This window comes from Prionailurus bengalensis, chromosome B4 (genome assembly GCF_016509475.1).
Source record: "Prionailurus bengalensis isolate Pbe53 chromosome B4, Fcat_Pben_1.1_paternal_pri, whole genome shotgun sequence".
NCBI classification, from domain to species: Eukaryota; Metazoa; Chordata; class Mammalia; order Carnivora; family Felidae; genus Prionailurus; species Prionailurus bengalensis.
The window spans coordinates 41467266-41485420 of record NC_057358.1 but is presented as its reverse complement, the minus strand read 5'-3'; the positions used below and the strand labels follow the sequence as shown (position 1 = coordinate 41485420).

At 50.5% G+C, this 18155-nt stretch overlaps 2 protein-coding genes and 1 long non-coding RNA gene across 9 annotated transcripts; 2 read left to right on the top strand and 1 right to left on the bottom strand.

Annotated features, from left to right (window-relative positions):
• Positions 1 to 1474: 1474 nt before the first annotated feature.
• Positions 1475 to 9233, top strand: ING4 (inhibitor of growth family member 4). Of its 6 annotated transcripts, XM_043561826.1 has the most exons (9): positions 2143 to 2171; positions 4919 to 4990; positions 5298 to 5751; positions 6716 to 6882; positions 7062 to 7176; positions 7340 to 7448; positions 7692 to 7839; positions 8107 to 8168; positions 8280 to 9233. In XM_043561826.1, the coding sequence occupies exons 4-9, from the start codon at positions 6754 to 6756 to the stop codon at positions 8317 to 8319; spliced, it is 603 nt and encodes a 200-aa protein (XP_043417761.1). In that variant the 5' UTR covers positions 2143 to 2171; positions 4919 to 4990; positions 5298 to 5751; positions 6716 to 6753; the 3' UTR covers positions 8320 to 9233. The 6 variants fall into 6 exon arrangements, with proteins under 6 accessions (XP_043417762.1, XP_043417759.1, XP_043417757.1 ...); XM_043561824.1 differs by lacking the exon at positions 5298 to 5751 and having other exon boundaries at positions 1971 to 2171; positions 7062 to 7167; XM_043561822.1 differs by lacking the exon at positions 5298 to 5751 and having other exon boundaries at positions 1972 to 2171.
• On the bottom strand, positions 2563 to 9690 carry LOC122472370. Its single transcript, XR_006294417.1, has 4 exons — positions 9578 to 9690; positions 6267 to 6391; positions 6055 to 6137; positions 2563 to 2675 (listed from the first exon to the last, which is right to left on the bottom strand). It is a non-coding gene; the product is annotated as an uncharacterized LOC122472370 (long non-coding RNA).
• Positions 9691 to 9767: 77 nt separating this feature from the next.
• LOC122472368 (acrosin binding protein) lies at positions 9768 to 17545 on the top strand. 2 transcript variants are annotated; one of them, XM_043561819.1, is made up of 10 exons: positions 9769 to 9929; positions 10232 to 10450; positions 10626 to 10720; positions 11212 to 11329; positions 11971 to 12439; positions 12922 to 13054; positions 15005 to 15184; positions 15324 to 15491; positions 16540 to 16623; positions 17201 to 17545. In XM_043561819.1, the coding sequence occupies exons 1-10, from the start codon at positions 9887 to 9889 to the stop codon at positions 17321 to 17323; spliced, it is 1632 nt and encodes a 543-aa protein (XP_043417754.1). In that variant the 5' UTR covers positions 9769 to 9886; the 3' UTR covers positions 17324 to 17545. The 2 variants fall into 2 exon arrangements, with proteins under 2 accessions (XP_043417756.1, XP_043417754.1); XM_043561821.1 differs by lacking the exon at positions 10232 to 10450 and having other exon boundaries at positions 9768 to 9929.
• The last annotated feature ends 610 nt before the right edge of the window (positions 17546 to 18155 follow it).

The following is an 18155-nucleotide window of genomic DNA, read 5'->3' as shown; positions in this document are numbered from 1 at the left end:
AGGCTCTGTGTGTGTGTCCCCTAGTGTAAAAGGGCACAGCTTTGACAATTCAAGTGAAATCTTGGTTTATGAGAGTTTCTGCATACAGATCCTGTCAAGGGGACTGTGATGCCTAAGTCTGTGACAGCAAGGTTTCAGTCATGTGTTAATAAAACCACGAAGCTCCCTGTCAAAGAAATGGAAGCATGCCCTCTTGAAAGGGCCTACACTCCTGCCCGAGCATCACTGGGCTCGGTTGTAATTCCAACTGGCAATGTGTGTACATACATGTATCTATTTTCCTATCCATATATGTAGGCTTGCAGTGGTGGAAGCCATAACCAGAACTGAGTAGCGAGGCAGGACAGTTGTAGTGCTGAGCAGAATGTGGTCAGGAAACCTGGACTTTCGCCTTGGCTTTACCGCCAACCGGTGTTGACTAAGAAGCTTCAGCCGTTAAGTAAAGGGATTGGACTAGATCACCTCCAAGATTCCTTTTTGAGAATTAAAAACCTTTAAGCACTGAAAAAGTTGTGGCAAAGCGCCCAACACCCAACGGTGTGGCTGTCCTCTGTGTACGGCTGGGGAACTGTGCTCATTACCTGGTGGGATTTGTATAGTCAATGAAATGCCCACTTAAGTTTTGGGCTCGGCTAGTCTGTTGGGTGGACGTCCAAGATCTCTCAATCTGTGGTGTGGCGCTAATGAATGTATCCCATATGACAAAATATGTCCGTGTGTGTTAGCTTCCTGAATATTACTTTTTTCCCCTGCTCTCACCAATTGCTGAAAATGCCCTGACCGTCCTATCTTCACCACAAGTATTAGAACCAGAATCTACTCTTTTTAAGGATTCATTCACACTCATTCGTAGCAGGAACTCTATGAGGTAGGTACTGTTATTCTCACAGAGAAGGACATAGGCACAGAGATTAAATTGCTTACCCAGGGACATGACAGAGTGGTCTTCCAGATCCAACTGCTGTATCTTACCACCTGCTCAGTAGTAAACCTGAGGTTTCACCTTACCCTTCTTCACATACTTGGTCTAAATTAGGTGGTTGAAAATCTGTATCATTAAAGCCCTGCCCTGCGGCATTGATAATTATCAGGAATTTGTGAGGGGTGACAATCTCCATAATGCGATTTTACTAACGCCACTATTAGGTTATGTGCTTTGAGTTGTCTCCCAGTGTGGTGGCAGTCTGTCCTGCACTGGATTGCTTTCCAGCCTCATGGAGGATGAGTCCTCATGAGGAAGAGTCCTCATTCTGTAGCTGACTGGGACGACAGCTGTCATCTAACTGGCCCAGTTGTGAGTTCTGTGCTCCAATCCTTTCCAAATCGTGGTGTTAGTTAACATCATATATAAACGGGGGGGGGGGGCGGGGGGAGGCGGGGGGGGGGAGACAAAAATAAGAGGGCAAGGCCGGAAGTAGTATGTCATTTTATGTGTGTGTATATGTATTCAAGTATAAAAGGACATGAACCCGGACAAGAGGTGTGGAGAATTATAGCTTTATTGTGTAACTCTTAGTAAATAGAGATTATAAAAAATAATAATAATAATCCAGGAGAGCTGATGTGCGTGTGAGTGAACAGAAAGGCGGAGGGTTTAAATCTCACAACACCAACTATGCCTCCCCAACTTCGTTAAGAAACTAGCTACCTTGAAGAAAGTCTGGATTCAGCCGGGACCTGCTCTGGTCACTAGACTCATACCCGGCAAAAAGGAAAAAAGAGTCTCCAGACGCTGAAAAAGGATATTTATGGAATACCATCCTAAAGAGACAAGGATTTTTTTCCCTCGCATTACCGCACATCGCCTTTTTTGGAGGGAAAAAAAGTTTGATAGGTAATGCAAAATGGCGACCTACAGTGACGTCATGCCTGCCTCGGTCGCGTACTGGGGCCTCAGTAAGGGCGGAAGCGGGCTAAAGCTGCCTCCAGGTACCTCAGTACGGGCGGCCCCGGCTACCTACGCAAAAGGGAAAGTATCAACGTCGGGCGGATGTGTCCCAGCGGATAATTTAGTGAGGGCGGAAGCTCTTCTTTTAAGGGCGGAAAGGCTCCAACTCAAGGATAATAGCTTCAGCGCCTGTTGCAATTCAGTCACTTCCGGGGCGGATCGGAAGTTGCTTTGTTTTGCTTCAAGATGGCTGCGGGGATGTATTTGGAACATTATCTGGACAGTAAGAGCAGGCTGGAGGAGGGGGTCAGGGGTCATAGAGTGGCGGTGGGGGGCGGGAATCGGGACTGAGGAGCCGTACGGCCCCGAAGTCCCGGTGGTCAGAAAGTCACAACTGTGAAGGGGTTCGGTGAGAGAATGTATTGGACGGTGTGAAGAAAGAGGGGGCGGGGCAGCAGGGTCGAGGCCTGGCTTTTGGGTGTAGACGAGGGAGGGGCTGCGCGGTAGGACTGAGGGGATGGCTCTTGAAGGACTAATGGGCAGAGCTGGGAAGATATTTGCCGACCCCATCTCCAGGGCCTCCAGCTTCAGGATATTTTTTTTTCACCCCGAATCGTTCCGAATCGATTGTGTTAGTGTATCACCCACTGCCATTTGGAGCGGCGACAAAGACCTGCTCGCAGCTACTCCGCTCAGTTCTTTCTCAGAAGCGGTCTCTCCTGGGCTAGGGGGCTATGAGTGACTGTCGGGTGATCAACTGGAACGCTTCTCTTCTTGGATCCAATTCCTTTCAAATAGAAATCTGGTGTTATGTTTGCCATTTGTGTAATCCACCCCTTCACAAAGCCTGTCACCCCTATGGGCTTACATTTGTCTTAGTGTTGGGAGTCGTTCATTCATTCATTCATTCATTCATTCATTGAGGCCCTGCTCTGGGTCAGACTTAATGGCAGCTACTGCGGATATAGCAAAATGAGTAAGACAAAGACCCTGCCCTCAAGTGCTCATAACAGATTCTGCTAATAAATGATTACAAAACAATGTGATGAGTGGAATCATAGAAATACATTAAAAGGACTTGGTAGCACTGGAGAAAGAAGGGCTAATTACCTGGGGGTGTAGGTACAGCTTTACCAGAGGATGTGATATTTGAATAGAGTTTTGAAGACTGAGTGTTTATTTGCCAGTGTGGAGAGAGAGAAAGGAAATTGCTGGTTGGGAAAAGCATCAGCAAAGGTATGATGGGTTTATGGCAGGTCAGGGAAAAGTGAAGTCAGAGTGTTTGATACATAGGACTCTAAGGTGGAAGATTGGGAAGTGGCTAGAAAAAGAGGCTGGGGCTGGATTGCACAAGGTCTTTTAAGCCAAGCTAAGAGGTTTGCATTTTCAATAGTGAAGAACCAACAGATTTTCTTAAGTAGAGTGATTTTAATAAAGGCAGATAACTGATGTGTGAGAGAAGGTCAGGTCTGAGAGAGTGACAGGAATATTTAGGAGCAAAAAGGACAGCACTGATTGAATGAGTAGTTGAGAGAGAAGGAAGAATCTAAGGTGATTCCTTGTTCTCATGCTTGGGAAATGAGGTAGACAGGATGCCATCAGCAATATACTTAATTCAACTTCAGGAGTATAGCAATATACTTAATTCAATTTAGACAAGTTTAGGTATGGACTGTAGGAGTGGATGAGATCAAGTTCATTCAGGGAATACAAGTAAAGTGAGAAAATGAGAGGATTAAAGTATAACCTCAAGAAAGCATTAACATTTAAGGGACAGGTAAAGAAACCATCACTATTGGAATTATCAGAAAGTATGTGATGAGACTTGGAATCCTAAGAGGAGAAAAAGTTGCTGAAGGCAAGAAGATGGGGCCATCTGCTGCAGACATATTTTTTTTTAGATAGGACTAATAACAGATCGTTTGATTTGGTAAGTCATTGGTAACTCAAAGTAATCTCCGTAAACTAGTGGCAGCAGACCTGAGATTATAGGTTAAAGCAGTGGAGGCATTTTAGAAGTTTGAAATGGAGTCACGAGAAGAGATTTTTCTTTCGTGGGGAGACAAGTATAGATGCACTTGTTCAGGTATTTATTTAAGACCCTCTGTCTGCAAGCCATAGCAAAATAAGAGAGAAGACAGACACTTCCAGAAGGAAGGCTAGGGAGATAGATACCAAATAACTGGTTGCACAATTAATTATTAATTGCAGTTGGATAAATGCGAACAACGGTAGAGATAGAATAACTTGAGAGCATAATCCAAGCCACCTGGAGTCTGGAGAAGTCCAAGTTGGGCTGAACTTTGAAGAACGAAGAGTTTAGTAGGCCAGCAGATATGGTGGAGGTGGGATGAAGAACCCCAAGCAGCGCATTCCAGGCAGAGAAAGCAGGAGACGGAAAGCCAGGTAGCAGGACAAGCCCTGGCAAGTTGGGGGCACTCGGAGAAGACCAGTCTGGTCAAATCAGACAGAGCACAAAGGGGGACTGACGTGAATGAAGGCTGGCGTTAAAATGAGCATGGGCCAGAAAGTGCAAAATGGGAATAGGAATTGTGTGATAGGAAGTCACCAGGTGATTGTAAAGCAGGAGCATGACTTGACGAGGTTTACATTTTTTTTTTTTTTTAAAAGAACATTCTGACTACGATCTGAAGACCAGAGTGGAAGTGTGTGTGTGTGTGTGTGTGTGTGCATGTGTGTGTGAGGAGTGCTGGAGGATACCAGGAGGGTATTTCGATTAACGGCAAGGAGCTTGGAGGCAAAGTTTGAAAGTCAAGGAAAGGGAGGGGCTGATTTGTAGAGTAAGGTCCTTGAGGGGACAAATGGTGGGAAAGCCGTTTAGAAATGGCAAAGTTAGTTGTGGAGAGACACAGACACAGCCTCCTCTGAGAAAGGAATGATGAGTGCTGTTGTAGATAAATCCAACGGTTCCAAGGAGGGAAAACTGAGTCCCGTTTTGGACCTGTACTTTAAAAACAACTGTTAGGCCTATGAAGTCCAGTGATTCTCAGTGTCTTTTCTTCTCCCTAGGTATCGAAAACCTCCCATTTGAACTGCAGAGAAACTTTCAGCTCATGAGGGACCTGGACCAAAGAACAGAGGGTACGTACAGAGTAAGGGGTTTGTGTGTATAAGGAGTGTGGATGATCATTTCTTTTTCTCTTTGGTGTTACCATGTCATCTGGTCTGATCTGGAGAACTGTGGCTTCTCTCTCTTTTACTCTCTTGGAATTCTTAAAAGGAGAGCAGTGATAAACTGCATTTCTATATCCGCTTCTCATAGTAAATAGAGTATTGCGACAATGCCTCAAGAATTCAAAGATGTTATGTTCTTTATATCTGCAAGAAGAATTCAGAGATAAGGCAACTCTAGAATCATTTCTGTTCTCTATGTTCAATATGTCTATAGGAAGATTGTCGGAAGACTAGGATGTTTCTGCTCCACTGGATTGATAACATTACTATCAAAAAATTCATTGTGGCTGTAGACCGCAAGTCATGTTGGTAGAGAAGTCCTTAAACAGAAGGAAAGAGAGAAAGAAAAAAAAGAAGAAGGAAAAGCAGCAATTAACATCAGGATCTCTACACTGTATTCTTCAACCTTACAGAAGCAGTAGATACCATCTGTGGCCTCTTTTGGATGTTGAGCAAGTTTGGCTGCATTGAGGCATTCACTTGGAGCCTGAGGCTACTCTACAGTGGTCAGATTGGTCTCTTCAAAGTCAAAGATGTCGTCCGTTGGAGCCATCCCCCGTACCTGCTGAAGGATATATAGGTCTTATCTTCCACCCTTAAGTAGCCATGCTCAAAGATGTGACAAGCTGGTGTTAGAATACCCAGAGCTGTGATTTCAGCTACCCTGGGTAAGTTTACTCACGAAAAGGTGAACATCATCTAAAATCCTGGATGCAGACCCCTGAGAACTGGCTGCCAAATGCTGGGAACCAGCTTCGCATCCTTTGTAACTCAGTTCCAGCTCTTGAGTTCATGCACAGAAAGACAGTTGGAGATTATCAAACTATGTGCATTTTCAGCTTCCTCCAAAGGCCTCAGATGAAATGGGGCACAAACATAGTATGTACACAGATCCTGCCAGCTGTCTGTCGCTGCACCATGCTACAGTCATTCTTTTGTCTCTTTTCATCGACATGCTTTATGAGCCTTACCAAATATTAGGCAGTAGAAAACTACACTCTCACTGTCTTGGGACATCACCAGCCTTCCAGTATGAAAATGTTCGGAACAATGTCTAAGATGAACAAACAGAAAAAAAAGTGATGGGAAATACGAACAGGTTGATGAGCAAAATAGGGTAGAAGAACTGTTACATAAATGAACTAGGGCCTAGTTTTAAATGATGAGTCACAGATGTGCAGACCTGGAAGCCGGCAGCAGCAGATGACCCAGCCGGGTTCGTAGCACTCAGAGCTGTTGCGGAATGTTTTTGACACAAGGAATCAGGAGGCCGTGAGACAAAATTCATGGTTCGAGAAGCAGCCAGCCCTGCAAAGAAGCATCTTCAGACATCAACAAAAATATATTTTGGTGTTAGTGTGGTGTACAAAGGCTCCCTCCCTCCTTATGTTTCAATAATTTTAAGTTCCGATGGTGCTAGCCATGTTTTCAGCACCTGAAGGCACCTCTAAGACAAATACTGTCAATATGTTGCATTACTTGAGTAAATGGCACAGTACCTATGAACTTTCAGGGCATTTTAGTTCGAAGGTTATGATGATCAGTGGAAAAGGTCCAAGAAACAAGAGGAAGAAGTGTGTTTCACCTAGCCACTCAGGGGCCATAGTGACCAGGCCTCTGTCTCTGTTGTAGACCTGAAGGCTGAAATTGACAAGTTGGCCACTGAGTATATGAGTAGCGCCCGCAGCCTGAGCTCCGAGGAAAAATTGGCCCTTCTCAAACAGATCCAGGAAGCCTATGGCAAGTGCAAGGAATTTGGTGACGACAAGGTGCAGCTTGCCATGCAGACCTATGAGATGGTATGGCCCTGTTCACGGCTCCCCACTTACCTCCCATCTAATCCTTGGGGTCCTAGACCCCTCCTTCAGCTGTATTGGGATCTGTTTTGGGTCTGGGAGATACATAGAATCCGCCTTAGCTTTTTTGTCTTTTACTGGAACTACCCTTGTACCTCTCTCTTTTCCTTCCTTCTACCTAGGTGGACAAACACATTCGGCGACTGGACACAGACCTGGCCCGTTTTGAGGCTGATTTGAAGGAGAAGCAGATTGAGTCAAGTGACTATGACAGCTCTTCTAGCAAAGGCAAAAAGAGTGAGGAGGGGGGCGGGGCTTGAGAGGTGGGCGAGGATTCAGAGGGAGAAGAAGCAGCTCTTCAGCTCCTAGGGAGGGGCAGCCGCGTGGAAGGAGGTGGAAGAAGGAAGAGTTAACCCATCTTTCTGTCTCCCTGCCTTCTGGCTTCCCCCCTCTTTCCTAGAAGGCCGGACTCAAAAGGAGAAGAAAGCTGCCCGTGCTCGTTCCAAAGGGAAAAACTCAGATGAGGAGGCTCCCAAGGCTGCCCAAAAGAAGTTAAAACTTGTGCGCACGTGAGTGTATAAGGGAGCGCTTTGCCAAATGACGTATTTTTTTTCTCCCGCCCCACGCTCGTGCCTCACGCTGCCCCTTGCCACTTTCTCTGTCTTCTGTGTCAGTAACTTCTCCTTATCCCTGTGGTGTCTGCTGGATGGAGAAGAGAAGCCACAAATCCCTTGCCCCACCAGGATGTCTTTCTACCACCTGTGTAGTTTCCCCGCCTGCGGATGACACGTTCTCTTCCTCTTGGCATGCAGAAGTCCTGAGTATGGGATGCCCTCAGTGACCTTTGGCAGTGTCCACCCCTCTGATGTGTTGGATATGCCTGTGGATCCCAACGAACCCACCTATTGCCTTTGTCACCAGGTCTCCTATGGAGAGATGATTGGCTGTGACAACCCTGATGTGAGAACCAACCGTTTTGCCTTCAGATGGGGTTCTGGGGGCCATGAGGGAGTGGGTACAAGAGGGGAAGACATGGTTGAATAGTGGGACTCCAGGATAAGAGGAAGGCGGAGTTGGTTGGCCTCGGGACCTCCAAAGAGGTATTCTCCAAAGAGAATACGGAATACGGGAACACTGTTCTCAGGAATCTGTGGAGGGAACTTCTTTTCTTTCCTCTGCCCTTCCCTGGCCCCTGACTTCTGCTTCTTCCGTCTTCCTCCTCTTCAGTGTTCCATCGAGTGGTTCCACTTTGCCTGTGTGGGGCTGACGACCAAGCCTCGGGGGAAATGGTGAGTGAGAGAGTTGCGGTAGGCGCTGGGCTGCCCAGGAGCTGCGTGGAGGAGGGCACTCTCCCTTTCACTCACTTTCTCTGCCCGCCTCTCTATCACGTTGCTTTCTAGGTTCTGCCCACGCTGCTCCCAGGAACGGAAGAAGAAATAGATAAGGGCCTTGGATTCCCACACAGTTTCTTCCACGTCCCCGGCCCCGGGCTAGTGGGGAGAGGAAAGCCTGTGTTGGGGCCCGGGGGCTCAGGGAGAGCGGATGGCGCAGTGTTGTCACCCCTTCTCCTTCCCTCTCCCCACTCCTGGTGCTGAGGCTGCATCCAAACCCTGGTAGGGAGGGGTGCTGCAGCCGCTAACTGTTTGTGCTCTCATTCAGCCTGCCCCCCTCAGAGGGAAGTGGTTATGCCCACTGTCCTTTCGCCTCCATGCCGAGGTTGGTGCTGTATTTCCGAGGGATGGTCCTCTTTACTCCCCTTGCTTTGTATTTAAGGACTTGGGGCAGTAGCATGGGGGCACTCCCCAGCTCTCCTAATTCCCTCCCCCTGTGGGGGGCTGTGGTGTGATAAGCTTTCTTTGTTCTCTTCCTGCTTTTTCCATGGTAGGGGCGCCCCCAGAGCATCTGGGCAGTGGCCTTAGTTGAAGGGGCACCCCTTCCTCTGTGCCAACAGGATTCATCCTGGCCTTGTGAATGGGAGAGGGGGCAAGGTGGAATGCAGATCGCTCACATGTAAAGGAATTTGAGTAGGTGAATAAAAGCTCTGCGTGTTGGTCTGCTGTGTTTACTGTAGACACTATTTTAGTACATGTGCTAATTAAACTTTTTTTTGCATCCTCCGGGTTGGACTAGAGGGGGGAGGATGACAATGCCAGAAGTAGAACGAGACATAGAACCAGAAGTGGTACCCCTGCTCCAGAGTCCACAACTTCTCACCTTGGGGAGGACAAAGCTGGCTGGGGGGTGTGCCTCCAGGGCTTTCCAAAACTTTTTACAATTATGCATCTTTTCTCCGTAAACCATCTTTCACTTGATTTCCAATAAACGTGTATTTGTGTTTTGTGCATGTACTATTACACTATTAGCTTGGTTTCTTGTTTTAAACACAAAACAGAAAAACACTTTTCCCATATGAGGATGGATTGTCTTGCTCACTTCCCACTGGGAAACCACTTCCTTAGACTGAACCAGACTGACGCCTGAGCACCTCCTCACCTGGACCCTGCTTGCTTCCCCTTTTGGCTCATTTCTTACCTTAAGGGCCCCTCTTTAGTTCCCACGCAGGTAGACCCGGACCTTGTTTTGTACATTCCGTCCCTGCCTGCCCCAGAACCCTGCCTACATTCACATCTAGGCCTCTCCAAACCCCAGTTTTGTCACCTGTGATATAGGGATAATAGTATCCGCTTTATGGGATTACCTTGGGAATAAGGGAACACGTGCAGAGAACAACACATGTCCCACTCCATCGAAGGTACCGAGTCAATGACAGCTTTTGCCATCCTTATCCTCTCGAATGTGACACGTGCGGACCCATCCACCCCGGCTGGCGCGGTGAACCCCGGAGCGCGCGTCAGTTTCCGAGGCCCCGCCCCCAGCCCTTTGTGACGTCTGGGCCGCACCTTCCACTCCCCGTAGACGAGCCCGCGCCCGCGCCCGCCGACTGTCTCTGGCTTGGCCCGTTAGAGGCCGCTTTGGTCCGGGAAACGCGGGCGGATCGACTGGGGCCATGAGGAAACTACTCGCTGGCTTCCTTCTCTCACTCCTGAAGGGTGAGAGGTTCCCGCCCACTGGAGCAGTCTCTTTCACCCGGGGCTCCGTCCTCGGACCCCCAAGAGCCCTTGCTGCAGGGTTTTGAAACGCTTTCTCAGGGTGGTCGCGTTGGCTTTGCTCCCTAGCTACTTCTGGGGTCACACCTTAGCCTCTGCCCCTGGAATCTCCTCACCCTGATCGCCGGCCAGACATCCCCCAGTTTCCAATTTCCACGGGGCCCCACCTGCCATTCGGTCTGTCCAGGGACTGGAGCCGGTTTTGGAGTTCGGTCCATCCATCCGTCTGTTTCCCTGCCCCGCAGTGCTGCTCCTGCTTCCGACATCTTCCCCAGCCCAGGATTCAACTTCGGCCTCCACTCCAGGCAGCCCCCTCTCTGCCACCGAATATGAACGCTTCTTTGCACTGCTGACCCCAACCTGGAAGGCAGAGACTACCTGCCGGCTCCGTGCAACGCACGGCTGCCGGAACCCCACCCTCGTCCAGCTGGACCAATACGAAAATCACGGCTTGGTGCCCGACGGTGAGGACCAGAGTAGTGGGGCAGCCCCGTGCTCACTTGAGACCAGGGAAGGGTATGGGCTGCACCTTACCCTGAGGCCATATTCTCCACTCTGCCGACCATAGGAACCCACAGCCCCCTCCAGGAGGGAGATCCCCCTAGTCTATTCACTTTCTGTACCCCCTGCCATTCTCAGGCGCTGTCTGCTCCGACCTCCCTTATGCCTCCTGGTTTGAGTCCTTCTGCCAATTTACTCAGTATCGTTGCTCCAACCACGTCTACTACGCCAAGGTGAGGCTCCAGAAGAAGGTTGGATCTGGTGTCCTAAGATCTCCGGAGAGGTGGAGGGGGTGAGGAGTTGAGGAAGGGTTCCACCAGAGGCCATCCTTAGATCCTCCCTCCCTGCCTCTTTGCCAGTCATGTGCTCAGACTACACATGAATACGGTCTGGCCTTGGGCTTTCAGATTTGGGGAACAATCTTGTTACTGCGAGAAAGGTAGGGATGAGGCCAAGAGACAAGCCCTCCCATTTCTTCCAACACTTGAGTGACTTCACTCAAGTCAAACACCAGAGTGAAGGCAGAGGTGTGGCCTAGACACAGAGTCTTATCTCACAGGGGAACCCTTTCTCAGGTCTAGAGGGTTCCACCAGGGACCATATCCCTTCATCCCTGCCCAGCAACCGTGAGAGAGGACACATGCCAGAAGAGGACTGAGGCATATGCGGGAGTAGAAGTCTGCCCTTTGGGAAAGGCATGCCCACTGTCCTTCTCTTCTTGCAGAGAGTCCGGTGCTCCCAGCCAGTCTCAATCCTCTCACCCAACACTCTCAAGGAGATTGACGCTTCCTCTGACATCCCACCCACCACGATGACCTCCCCCCTCTCTTCTCACGTCACAGGTGAGACCCTCCCAGCCCCTGGGAGGCTACCAGCAAGCCCTTCCACAAATCCCAGAGCCCCAGAGTTAAGAGTTAAGGCATCCATGGTAGGAAATGGGGAAGAACATTGAGCAGGGTAGGGGGTTGGCCACAGGCAGCTATTTATGTAAGCGAGGAACCTGCTCTTTATGAATACAAGTTAGGGCTTTCCCCTCCCAGAGTATCATCTGACATTGCTTACAACTCTAGGAAAAATTCACTTTTCCTAGCTCCCCCAAACATTCCTGCGTCTGGAAGTCCTCTGGGACTTTCATAAGCTCACGGTTTCACTCTCAAAAGGATTAGCTGCTCGCTTTTCAGAATCTTTGGTGTTGCCTCAGTGAGGGACGCGAGGTGGGATTTGAGATGGGAGTTAGGGAAGAGGAGCAGTTGTAAGGGAGGTGGAAAGGAGACGCCACAATCGCCGTGGTAATTATTCTTTTGCTGTGGTATTTGTACCCCCACGTTTTGTGTGCTGCACGGTGCAAGTAAGTGTCACTTGGGCTGCTGTCCTGTGCTGTTGTGTCTGTGTGCGTCTCCCTGTAAACAAAGACACTCGGGGGCCAGAAACCTGACTGTTCCTTTCCGTTCTCTTTCTCGGTCCCTCCCAACCCCTGCTGCAGCCACAGAACGACAGGCCTTCCAGCCCTGGCCCGAGAGGCTCAACAACAACGTGGAGGAGCTGCTACAATCCTCCCTGTCCCTGGGGGGCCAGGAGCAGGGGTCCGAGCGCAAGCACGAGCAAGGGCAGGAGCACAAGCACGAGCAAGGGCAAGAACATAAGCAGGAGGAAGGGCAGGAGCAGGAGGAACAAGAGGAGGAGCTGGAGGAGGAGGGAAAGCAGGAGGAAGGACAGGGGACAGAGGAGGGGCTGGAGGCCATGGCTGGGCTGCAGTCAGACCCAGAGGTCAAGTTCCAGTCTGAGTTTATGTCTTCCAACCCTTTCTCCTTCACTCCCCGGGTGCGGGAGGTGGAGTCCACGCCTATGATGATGGAGAACATCCAGGAGCTCATTCGGTCAGCCCAGGAAATGGATGAAATGAATGATCTGTATGATGAAGAACCCATCTGGAGAAAGCCAACCCGTGACAGGTACAGATGGTTCTGACTCCCCCCACCAGCCCTACCTTCCCTGCTGCCTTTTTTGGGAAGGAGAAGCTCCCTGTCCCTGCCTTTGGCTTCCAAGACCCACTAAGGCCTGCTTCAGCTTCTGGGCCACCTAGCAGCTGTCTGCCCCACCTGTTCTGTCACCAGTCATTGGCTTGAGTGCTACCCTAAGATGCCCATTCTCTACATGATGTAGCTCCTGTTCCCGAAGCTACTAGGCTTGGGGTCTGGTCTTGTCTCTGCCTCTGATGAACACTGCAACTTTGAGGAAGATTACTTCCCCTTTCTGGACCTCAGTTCCTCATTTCTAAAAGGAGGCAGTTGGGCCAGAGGCCTCTAAAGCTCCGTCGGCATGCTGAATGTGTGTGACTAAGAGCGGACACCAAAGGGGAGGGGAAAAGAGTGGATGTGGCTTTCTGCTCCGGTCCTCTGTCCCATCCCCACCAGCCAGTGCTGTCTTCTTGCAGCCTCCTGCAGATGCCTCACGTAGAGGCCTTGTTGGTGCTGTGCTATTCGATTGTGGAGAACACCTGTACCATAACCCCCACAGCCAAGGCCTGGCAGTACATAGAGGAGGAGATCCTTGGTTTCGGGAAGCCGGTATGCCTGCAATGCTGTTTAATGGATACATGCTCATTGACCATCCTCTGGGCCTGGCACCAGACTGGGCCTTGAGAGTAGGGGGTAGGTGGGGATACAGAAAGCCCGGGCATCATTTCATTCTCTCCGAGTGAGAATCCCTTCCTTGGAAGGATATCTCCAGTTCACCTTGAAGAAAGCTCAGTAGGGTGCCTGGGTGGCTCACTTGGTTAAGTGTCTGACTCTTGATGTCAGCTCAGATCTCAGCTCAGATCTTGATCTCAGGGTCATCAGTTCAAGCCTCGCATTGGGCTCCATGCTGGCCTACTTAAAAAACAAAACAAAACAAAACAAAAAAACGGAAGAAGACTCAAGACCTAGTCTGGAATCTGTTCCAGTCTGGAGTTCATGCTTCAGCTGAGTTGTTGCTAGGCTTGAGTCATCTCCTGATCTAGTTCACCATCTTCAGTACTTGGCCTTGCCTTAGATGTAGCTCCCCTTTCCAGAGGAGCAATAGGACCCGTTCCAAGGATGTGTAGAAAGATCCCAGTCTCGGTGTGCACTCAGCACCAAAGAAGCCCCATTCCCAGGAAGCTATTCTGTAGGTTTTCAAAGAAGACAAGTTAGCAAACCTTTGTCAAGAGCGGGCGTGCCATCTATCCATCCATCTGTTTGTTCAACAAATAATTGGTTTTTGAGTATGGTGTACCAACTCTGTACTAGGTACTTGAGATTGTGGTGGTGAGTACACTAGACCCAATCTTCTTAGAATCTAGTGGGAGACACAGATGAGGAAACAGGTGGAACCGTGTGAGGGATAAATGCAGCCATGGACAAGTACAAAGTGCACAGGCAGCCGATTGGGGGCCCCACGGTCCATGTTTGGGAGGGTCAGAGAATTTGTCTTAGAGGAACTGATGTTCAAACAGCAGATCTGAAAATAAAAGAAGGTAAGCAGGCAAAAGAAGAGGCTTGGTAGAGGCTCCTGCTAGAGGGAATGGTAGGTACAAAGGCATGAGGGACCAAGCCCGAGCATAAGGCTCCTGCCCTTATGGGGTCCAGGAGCCATGACGGATTCAGTAACATTATAAAAGAAGTGTGTGGTAGGTGCTGGAGAGAGACTTTTTTTTTTTTTTTTGAGTGTAGGAAGTTCGGGAGTCATGGAGAGGTCCCTGGATATCAGGGTCTGGTTAAGGGAACAGCAAGAAACATTTTACCTGGGGCAGAATGGCAGAAGATAGAGTGAGAGAGAGAGTAAGGGTTATAAGGCGAAAAATCTCAAAGGGCAATCTGAAGCATGTGCTCGGGTCATGGTCTCATGGTTCGTGGGTTCGAGCCCCGCATCGGGCTCTGTGCTCACAGCTCGGAGCCTGGAGCCTGCTTCGGACTCTGTGTCTCCTTCTCTCTCTGCCATTACCCTGCTCGTGCTCGCTCGCTCTCTCTCAAAAATAAATAAGCATTAAAAAAAAAACAACAACAACTATAGAACAGGGCTCTGATGAAAGCTAAAGGAGGTGAGGTGACAGCATTTATGGCCATGGTGCCTAGCACTGGGTCAACTCTGTAAATGATAACATTATCATTAGCAGAGAGAGGGAGAGACAGGGAAGGTCAGGAGTCTTTTTCAGAGAGTCTAAGTTAGGAGTGATTGTAGGTCACCCGGTGATCGACATCTGTCAGGCACGTGGCAATGAGGATTCGGAGCTCAGGAGGGAGATCCGAACTGATGATGAAGAGTTGGGTGTTGCCTGCAGAAAGATGAAGCTTACCTGGGCGTAGACACCTTATCCGGGAAGAGGGTGAAGAGATAGAGAGCTGAGGAGAGATCCTGGAGGAGCCCTGGGGGAGGGGTCAGGGAGAAAAGCTAGAGAAGCCTTTGCAAAAGCTTGAACGCGAAGAGGTTCTGTGGGGACAGCGCTGCAGAGCTGAAAGGGTCTCAGCCTCAGTCTGTCAACCACACTCCTGCCCCAGGTCTGTGACAGCCTTGGGCGGCGGCACTCAGCCACCTGTGCCCTCTGTGACTTCTGCTCCCTGAAGCTGGAACAGTGCCACTCGGAGGCCGTCCTGCAGCGGCAGCTGTGTGACAACTCCCACAAAACACCCTTCATCAGCCCCTTGCTCATAGCCCAGAGCATGTCCATCGGTACCCAGGTACCTTGCTGGGCGACCTGCAGTTGGGGGGGAGGTGGGCCTCAGGCTCCAGGCAGGACTGGGCAGTGGGAAGGGAGGCCTGCTGGCTGGGGGGAGGGGGGCAGAGGCATGCACGTCTCCTCTGTCCCCTGTGCCACAGGTAGGGACCCTAACATCAGGCCGCTTTTACGGGCTGGATATGTATGGTGGGCTCCGCATGGACTTCTGGTGTGCCCGGCTAGCCACAAAGGGCTGTGAGGATATTCGAGTCTCCGGCTGGCTCCAGACTGAGTTCCTTAGCTTCCAGGATGGGGATTTCCCCACCAAGGTCAGAGCCTTTCCCCAAAGTTCAACTCCATCCCACTGATCCCAGTTCCTTGCTCTAAGTAGCCCTAGGATGTGCAAGGGGGGCTAGGCCTCGGGCTTCTGGGAACCAGTCCTCCCTGCCTGCCTCTTTCCAGTGGACGCCCTTCCACCTCCCCCACCTCCAAAAAAGAGAGCAGGATTGTGCTTGTCAAAGGAGCAGGAATCAGAGGGGCGGAAGGGTGGGAGAGCACAGGAAGGCAGGAGACAGGGGTTCTGCTCCCAGCTCTGCCAGTTAAGGGGCTTTGGTCAAGGCGCTTCCCACGCTGGCCCAATGTTCTACTCACCTCTACAACAAATGACTAGGTGATGCCCAAGGTGTCACTGACCTGTGACCCAGTGTTTCCCTGCTTCAGTGGCGTCAATTTTGCTCCCCCTCTCCCCAAAGTTACCTCCCCTGTGGAGCTCCCCCTGTAACTGACGGCCAAGTTCCTCCCTTCTGTGGCTTAGCAGGGAAAATCCAGGCAAGGCGATAGCCAGAACACCTTAAGAAAGGGCTGATAGCTGAGCCGACAGACCCCTGCCCAGCTCTTCTCCCTGGGCCCCTAGATCTGAAAAGGTTCTCCGAGACTGTCCCTGTTCCTCCCCTGGATTTATGTAGAGATGGGGAGGCGAGATCCACAGAGGAGGGTGATTCACCCAAAGTCACACATGATTCTTCTACCCTCTCCCTCACTTAGCCATCACTAGAAGGCTCCCTGAGACTGGACCACGAATCGGACCCCCTTCCCCCTTCCTCAGCTGCTTTCCCAGCAAGCTGACCAGCAGGGCGGCCACTTATTCTCCGGCTCCTGGCTTTTTCAGTACCAAACTGTGACTGAGGGTGGGGCAGGAAAAGCCAAGGGGACAGAGGCCTATTCCTCAGGGAGGGGGCACCCCCATTGTGGAAGGTCTGGTTCTGGAGGGCTATACCCCTGGCCCTGGTTCTGCCATTTTGGGCATTCACTGGAGGGCTGGTGTCCTATAAGCTTTCTCATGTCTCCCCACCTCCCCATTCCCGGCTCCTGGCTTAGATTTGTGACACAGACTATGTGCAGTATCCAAACTACTGTGCCTTCAAGAGCCAACAGTGCCTGATGAGAAGCCGGGATCGGAAGGTGAGCCCCTCACCCCGCCCACCCCCTTCTCCCATTGGCTCCTCGATCTGTCACCACAGATCGGTCTATTCCCAGCACCCCCACACCCTGCTCCAAGCGGCAGGGATCAGAAACAGTTCCCTGTTTGCATCTCTGGGCAGAGGCCTCCACCAGAGCACTCTCTCCCACTCCTCCTGTCTTAGAGTGAGTGAGGCCCTCCCAGGCCAGGGGGGTCCAGAAGAGATGCTGCAAGTAAGAGGTGAGGGCCCAGAGGGCATGGCAGCAAGAATCCCTAGCCGGGTTGGGCATTGGCTGTTGAGGTCTTGGTCTTGCCTCCCGCTCTTACTCACCAAGTAGTCTGGAATAAGTCACTTCCTCCTCCATCTTGAGACTCCTGGCTTCTCAAAGGAGGGGGTTGGTCTCCTTGGTGTCTCTTGCCAGCCTTAAAAACCCACATCTGTTTCCTCCTTCCTTCTACTGCCCTGCACCCATGCCTGCTCGTCTCTGGTTCTTGTGGGGATGTCTGACACCTCCCCACCCCTACGCCTCTGCCTCCGGGCTCTGTGACACAGACTGTGTGTACCCAATCCCTGTGTAGGTGTCCCGTATGAGATGTCTGCAGAATGAGACTTACAGTGCTTTGAGCCAGGCCAAAAGCGAGGACCTTGTGCTTCGATGGAGCCAGGAATTTAGCACCTTGACTCTAGGCCAAGCAGGATGAGCTGGGATCCATCCTGTCTCCACCGCAGCCCGACCCTTCCACATCCTCCATTGCTTTTAGACCCCATCTGTCAGTTTGCTTCCTGGCTGCCCCATATGGGTCTCTTACCTGGCCCCTACTCACGTTTTCCTTGGGTTGGGGCACCAATCCCAGAAGGGTCCATGATGGAAACTCCACCCACCTTAAAGGATGTCTTTACATAAAGTGTTTATTTTCAACCTGTGTGGCCTACTTTGGTTATGATTCCATCCTCAGCACTGCCTTCCTGCCCCCTGGGAATCAACATTCCAAACCCTGGGATTTATGGATCTATCTGAAGGTGAAAGAACCTCATGAATGGTACTCAAAGAAGTAGCCATATTCCCGGAGAAGACCTAAGAAGTCAGGAAGTTGGATTGAAGAAGGCCATGACTGGGGTCTGAGGGGTTGTGTGGGCCATGCGGGCATGTGTCTTCATTTCTGAAGTCCATGACCACAGATGAGTATGGGCTTGTCCCTCTGGAGGATAAAGGCCAGAGCCTGACTGAGATAATGTCCCCGGGGGTGGGGGTGGGGGGACAACCCCAGGGAAGTAGGGCAGAACTTACATTTTATCAAGAGAGAGGAAACAGCTGGGGCGGGGAGCTCAGGAAACGCTTGATTTCACATCCAGTGATGGGCCAGATGGTCTGAAGGTTGAGGTGGTCACATTTTGACAATATACATTGAAATGTGACTCCAGCATTGGCCTTTGATAACTTGGGATCTCCCAAAATGTGTTCTAGGGACACGTATGTTTGAGAACCTGTATAGTCTCTCCTTCTACAGGAGCACCGTGATTAAGAACATTAAA